We start from the raw sequence: 7,628 nt of genomic DNA on the forward strand, positions 1-7,628 counted from the left end.
AAATACCCAGATTTCAAACCCAAACCAAATTGAACCCATTCACCAAAGCAACCTAGATACAACCAAAAAACAAAGGAAGGAAAAGTAGAACCAAAGGCAGAAAGAGAGAAAGGAAAGCGACAGCTATAGAGGTGGTGGTGGCGCCGGTGAGCACAGCTAACAGAAACGGTGGTGGAGCTCAAGGCTTTGGCCTTGGCTGATACGAGGGAGAGGATCGAGAGGGAGTGAGGCGGATCTGGTGGTGGTGGATGGGTTACAGATCTGGCGGTTGCTGTGGTGTTGGTGGACTTTTTTTTTCCCTGGGATTGAAACGCTAGAGAGAGAAGGAGGAGTGAGAATGGAAGAAGAGAGAGAAGGCTTCAGACGTTAAAGACAGAGAAGGGTATTTTTGTAATAAAGTTAACTTTTCTAAAATGTTTCTCTCTCTTCACTAAATGTGAATCCACCTGTAGTTTCCTTATTATTTAATTCCTTTTTAACGGGTGCTGTACAGCACCCGTTAACAGGACCAAAAAAGAAAATCCAAGTATATATTCTTTTGCAGTGGGTATGGACTATTGAAAAATTTAGGACCAACTTCAGCGTTGCAGAATTTAAAAGTTAAAAGGCTATTCTTGCCCTTTTTTTTTTTTTTTTTTTTAAATAATTTTTTTAATTTTCAATTTTTAATTTTTTATAAAAGTTTTAAAAAAAAAAAAAAAAAAAAAAAGGCTGAATAGGGAGCAAAAACAAAAACAATTTCAGGGGCATCTTCAACTTTGCTATCTCAAGGGGTGTGTGTGTGTGTGTGTGTGTGTATATATATATATTATCTTTTAATTATCATTAAACAATTTGTTTCATTGGTGAAGACGGAAGAGTGCTCTTAGAATTAAAGTAAACGTATTGTAAATTTTACGAAGATTTGGTTTTGATTCTCTTGAACCTTACTCAATAATATTCTTCGACGGATGGACACTAAATGAAACCTCAACATCATATACTTCATAAATTTTTTGACCTGGTACAAATTTAAATACCCTCTATGCAATATAAAATTGTCACGAGTACGGAAACAGACCTACTTAACAAGTCATTAAACCATGGACGGTAAACTGGGTTTTTTAAGAAAATAACCATCAATCCCAAACAATATCATTAGTTAGGCAAACTTTCAAACTAATTTCATTTTTAACAATTCGAGTGAACTAGAGTCGATTTCCCTGTGCTTGTTCCGTGACTTGCCAGCAGTTGAGGCATAAATCGACCCCAGAGAAGACGAATTCTATGTATAGAAATCGACTCCTCTGGAGACGATTTCTATGTACAGAAATCGTCTCCTCTGAAGTCGATTTCTGTACATAGAAATCGTCTCCTCTGAAGTCGATTTCTGTACATAGAAATCGTCTCAAGAGGAGTCGATTTCTTAGTATATATTTTACAACCATCAAACGAAGAAGAACCCAGGCGAACGAAGAACCAGGCGAACGAAGAAGAACCCAGCAACACCGAACGAAGAAGAACGAACCCAGGCGAATGAAGAACGAAGAACGAACGAACCCAGGAGAACGAAGAACGAACGAACCCAGGCACCTGGGTTTCTTGCCGACGAACCCAGGCGCCGATTCTGACCGACGAACTCAGCAACACCGACGAGCAAACGAAGGAACCCAGGCGCCGATTCACCAAACCCCGACGAACCCAGCAACATCGACGAGCAAACGAAGAACCTGCGCCGATTCACCAAACCCCTATGAGCACGGGAGCAGTGGTGGGTTTGATTTGTTTTGGATTTGATTTTTTCATGGGTACCCAGGCGCATTTTGGGGAGGAAAGGAAGAACACGAAAAAATTGTGTAAGTTTTTGGGCTGGGTATATCAAAGAAATCGACCTCATTGAAGTCGTTTCCTATACAAAGAAATCGACTTCACTGAAGTCGATTTCTTTGTATAGAAAACGACTCCAACGAAGTCGGTTTCTGTGAAAAAAAAATCGCAAAAATAGGCCATATGAACAGTAAAATCGACTCCTCTGAAGTCGAATTGTTAGAAATGCAATATGTTTGAAACGTTGGCTAACTAATAATATTGTTTGGGTTTTGTAGTTATTTTTTTAAAAATCCCCGGTAAACTCTATTATGATAACCATAAAATATAAATGGACCAGACAAGAAAATGCGGTGAATATCATTGATTTATCTTAAACAATACTCACAGATTTATGTCAACAATATTGGATTATGTCTCAAAAAAAAAAAAAAAAGGATTATGTGTAAGCATCTTGCCTATTATTTATATTTTATCATGAGCCCATATAATTTTTTTTTAATAAAAAAAATAAAAATTTAAAATATCTTTTTATAAAAGAGGGGAGGTCAAATTATGATTTTTTGAATAAAGAGTAGGGGGTTTCCAAGTCAATTGGGATTTGACCCACCCGCCACACCTCACTAACCTACCACTTGAATTGATTATTTTGATGATTAGCGACAGGTCACCCCCTTAGAATCAGACACAATATCAGTAGGTCGGTTGGCGAGTTTGCTTCTACAAATTTTGAGCCACCCGACTTGACTTTGAAAACCAACCAATCTGGTGGGGTTTAACCTTTTTCCGACGAGAGATTAGTAGAAATCTACTAGATTCGATGAGATCTCCACTAAATTTGGCAAGATCTCACCTTTCTCTAGTTTTGACCAAACTGACCAGGATCCAACGTATGATTGAACCAATCCGATCCGATAGCCTCACCAGTCAACGGTGGGTCAAAAATTTTCCACTTGATTTGGTCAAGTCGGTTGCTGGTTAGGCACACACTCGACTTGGACCAACCTGTGGACACCCTTAATAAATTGAAAGAGTCTACATCACTGAGTTATAACTTGTGGTAGTTTTAGGAATTTTTTCTAGGTGGGTCATTCAAATTCACGTTGAAGAGGTTGAATAATCCTTCTTCTTCTTCTTCTTCTGCTTTTTTTTTTTTTTTTTTTTTTTAATTTTTTAATTTTTTTATAGCTAATATATTCTCATTTCATTGATCATTAGGATGATAAGATGAGATATTTTCTCATAACCCATAATTCGAAGGAAGATTTTCAAGTCAATGTGAGTTCTCTAAAAATATAAATCTTGGGTAGGAGATGAGTGTCACGGTCTAAATGATGTCCTTGTCATAAATTTATCCATTGTACTAGTAATAGAATAGAGAATAAACTATAAGGATATGCTTGGTAGACTGTAAAAAGCACTGTAATGTAATAGTTATTCATATAGTTTAATTATTCAGTAGTTTAGTTATATTTTTATTACAGAGAATAGTCATTTTTTTTATAAATAATTATTCTTTAAAATGAGGAATAACTATTTATCTCTAAAAGGAATGTAATAGCTATTCCTTAGTAGGTGTATTAATTTCTACAATTAATATATTTCTAAATAAACAAACTTTCTATATACACATAACAATTATGAAAATAAAAAATCATAAAAAATAGCTAATATCTTTTTCAAATTTAAAAAAATATTATTTATTAGGAAATATAATTATATTAGTAAGATATTTCCTAAAATATATCTTAAGTTCGATTTAAAATGCTTTCATTCTATTGTTTTTAGGGATATGAATAGATACAAAACAAATGAATAGTAATAAGCATTATATTACAACATTCTGTATTCCTTGTAATATCTATCCATATTCCTATGTAATTACTGTTATAGTCTATCAAACGCGTCCTAAGTTCATTAGGCATATTGTATCTTAATATAATGAAGATATTAATTATTTTTGCTAAAATTAAATCTTGGAAACCATTTATTGTCTCTTACTATATATAATAAAGTTATTAATTATTTTTGTTAAGAGAACTTTAATTATTATTACATAGTATTCTTTAATTTTATATTTATTAATTTTTGTCTTTACTCTTTACTGTTCTCTTATTTAACAATTCAACTTAACTTTGACAACTTATTGGTCTTTGTAATTAAGAAGAATTTTTGTTGTATCTTTTGCATGACTGTATTAAGCATTGAACACAACAATACAATCATTTTAAAAAAAATGGTCTTCACTCCCTATTGTCTTGTGCCCCACATCCACTATCTCACACTTAATTATCTTTAAGTATTTACATTTTATTGCCTATTTAATTGTGTTTTTCTAAGATTTAAGATCAATAATTATTCATTATTTGTTTTTGGGCTTGCTACTTTTTATTTTTTTTCATATTTTAGATCAAATTGTTTTTTTTTGTTTTTTTTTTGGTTTAGAAAGTCCATAGGGTGTTCAAAACAAAACCAAAAAATAATAAATAATAATAATAATAATAATATTTTTTTTTAGTGTACCGCCATTGGTTACAGCTTACAAGGTTACTGGCAAAACAAACTTATACAGTAAAATATGTAATACCATTAGGCATTAGTATCAATAAAATAATTAAAAAAAAAAAAGGGAAAAGAAAAAGAAAGAAAGGGAAAGACACATATATGAGCGACAGATATATCCAAACTTTATGATCTATGGATTCCTTCCCTCATTCAAGACAAAGAAACAGGTTTCGGCTATTACGCCAATACCTGTAGGCTGATAATGTTTTTATATGAAAGACAAGCATCAGCAATTCAGCATTGAAAAGGAAAAATAATAATAACAATAATAATAATAATTAACATGCATGTGGCTAGGAAAACTACAAGGGGATATAGGATGAATGTTAATTGACTTAAAGAAAGAAATACAAATTCCAGAACTTTAATATATTATTTTATATTTTTCTATAGAATTTTTAATTTCAAAGTCCCCCTAATTAGGGTATCTTTTTAAATTAAGAAAACAGAAGGGGAAGAACAGAGAGGAAAAATTGTGGGAAGAAACATAATATTAATGAAGCATTTGCAATTTCAGGCAGGGCTATGTGAATCAAGTTTAGCCCACAAGACTGGTTGGATATTCTCGGTGTAATTTGAGAAATCAGGATTCTCTCTACTTTGGTTTGAAATTTGACACATATGATAGGACTACTATTTTATTGTGAAAAATTAAATTTACTTTTTACAAGTCTATTAGTGAATATGAAACATAATTTAAAATTACTGTAATTTCCAGTTAGGTATTTACTTATTGCTTGGTCAATAATGGCAATCCCCTAACTTGAGTTTCTTGGAAGAGGTTGAACTTTTGGATCCTATACTATTTTTGCTTAAGTTTCATGATAGAGTCGAAAGAAAAGACAATATTATTACAATCTGATGAGTTAAGTGTTTCAATTAAAATATAGTCGTGCAAATACGAGCATGTTTGATTAATGGAACCAGAGTGGCGATCACTTTCTTCTTTGCCTAATAAGTTACCTTTGCTTATAATGCAAGCATTTATAAATACAAGCAAAACAAAAAGATACCTGTACCAGTACATGATTCAAGAGGATGGCGTTTCTAAATCTTATAAAATAATAACATTTCCATGTATGACCAAATCTTCTTATTAAGAGGATAAAAATTACTTTGGCCAGCCTAGATGAAATTAAAAATAAAAATAAAAATGAAAACATGAGAAGCCATAGAAATAACAGAAATGAAAACTGAAAGGTGCATCTGTTCCTCTTGAGCTTAAGTGTATATATATATATATATATATTTTTTTTTTCAAAGTACTACCTAGTATCTAATGAAACTGTATCAATGAATTCCAAGCTGACTTTCATCTCAATAAATATAAGCCAAATTCAAGAACTTTCAAACTATGTAACAGTAGTGGAAAGAACATACGTGGAGATGAATCTTTGTGATTTATACATCTAATACTCGTTGTGTGTTCTGAGACCGTTGGGACCTTCTTTCTCTATTGGCATACCACTTAACTGTTCTTTTGGCAATTGGGAACCAAAGCCGCCTCATTCTTTCCGCTTTAACATTGTTTTCAATCAAAGAAGACTCTCTAATTCTGTTCTTTATGCCAGAAATATCTTCATATCTTGAAAGTGCAGTTATTTCTGACATTGATCTTCTCTCGGTTGGATTCATATACCTTGATGTCTGACTCAAATTTGGTGTGGAATCTGATGTAGAAGGAAGACCCGGAAATGAAACGGGACTAGTTTTGTTGAGTGTACTAACCTTGGTCTCAAATGATCTCTTCAACTCCATCTCCTCTTTAATCATCACAATATGTTCATGTTCTAAAGATCTGGCTGTCGAGGACTGCTCGTTATTCCAATCCAAAGAAGAGAATCTATAGCTTGATGTAGCACTAAGCAACTCCGAGTTCAAGAACATCAGGTCTGAAGAACTCACACTGCTCCACCGGTTGTTGAAAACGAAGTCAGATACAATAATCTTGTGGTTGTGCTTGTGCAAGACTTTGTTGTTTTCATCATTATTGTCAGCTTCTTGGAATATTAATGGTTTTTCTTCTGTATTACCCTTTTCAGTTTTTCGAAAGCTGCTTCCAATGCTGAATCTTGAAGATCCGTGATGATCTTCTTCTCTTTGGACAAAGAGCTCTATATTAGAGTCTTGTCTCAGCTCAGACTGGTTCATCAATCTCATACTATTTGTGTATGTAAAAATTGTTGGGTCCTCAGGGCTTACCTTATGCCTGCAAAGAGGACAGCTTGAATGCTTTATAAGCCAATTGTCGATGCAGTCAATGTGAAAGGCATGTTTACACTTCGGCAGCAATCGAAGCATTTCAGTATCTTCGAATTTGGATAGGCAGACTGAGCATTCAAGTCCTTCCTTTGTCCCCTTAAGTGAAGAGAATCTAAAGAATGGAAGTGACTCAATCACTGTCTTATCAATCCCAGAAAATCGAGAGCTTGATCTAATAAATCCAGAGTTTTGTGGATCGCTGTGAATGGACCCTCTCCTATGACAGAATTTTGCATAGACAAGAAGAAGAAATGTTAATGAAAACATGATTGAGAGGATACCTATGACAACTGCAAGACTTGGTTGCACAGGTTGTGAAGCGGCTTGATTATCCCCTGCGATTTGTGCTTTGACATTGATGAACATGAAATGGAGAACCAAAATTAGCAAAAGAAATTGATTCATGATTGAAATATAAAAGCTTTCCCAGAATTCTAAAGTTCTCCAGAAAGCATTCTTCTGGATAATTTAGACTTTTTGTGGAAAACTTTTAGCTTATAAAGGGGTAGTTTGAGTCCTCAAGATAGGTTGTTATGCATGGAATTTTTTAAGTATACTTTCCCCCGAAGGCTATTCTTCTGGTTTGTCAATTTTCTTGGTTTCTTCCTAGTCTGTTCTTGTTTGTCCTAATTATTTAATCATTTAATCATATACATATCATAATGTGACTATTAAAAGTTTGAAATTCAGTAGCGATGTCCATGTGGCAAGGCTCATAGTAATAAATACAGCCAAATTAACTTGGCATCTTGACTTGGTATGCATTCTCCTCGGGTAGTAATACACTAATCCTAATACAACCATCTGACATCAAAATTTCATCTTAATGTCATCAATTTGAACTATTTATCGTGAGATTTACCTTAAGATGAGACAATGAAACCTCACGCCATGAGACAAACTGCTAAGCTGATGTATTTGATGACACGCGAATTAGGGTGAATCTTGGTTGATGGATTTGATGCTTTCAGTATGAGTATGAGATTTCAATGTCA

General features: G+C 33.6%; 1 protein-coding gene across 1 annotated transcript; it reads right to left on the minus strand.

Moving 5' to 3' along the window:
* Nucleotides 1–5,549: 5,549 nt before the first annotated feature.
* On the minus strand, nt 5,550–7,237 carry LOC112027403 (E3 ubiquitin-protein ligase ATL42). The gene has a single exon (XM_024060079.2). It carries the CDS (start codon nt 7,036–7,038, stop codon nt 5,773–5,775), a length of 1,266 nt encoding a protein of 421 aa, XP_023915847.2. The 5' UTR covers nt 7,039–7,237; the 3' UTR covers nt 5,550–5,772.
* Nucleotides 7,238–7,628: the final 391 nt, after the last annotated feature.

This window comes from Quercus suber, unplaced genomic scaffold, assembly GCF_002906115.3.
Source record: "Quercus suber isolate HL8 unplaced genomic scaffold, Cork oak 2.0 scaffold_1021, whole genome shotgun sequence".
In the NCBI taxonomy this organism is placed as follows: Eukaryota; Viridiplantae; Streptophyta; class Magnoliopsida; order Fagales; family Fagaceae; genus Quercus; species Quercus suber.

Coding starts and splice junctions, on each gene's coding strand:
- LOC112027403 (XM_024060079.2), bottom strand. CDS start 7,038: ATGAATCAATTTCTTTTGCTAATTTTGGTTCTCCATTTCATGTTCATC.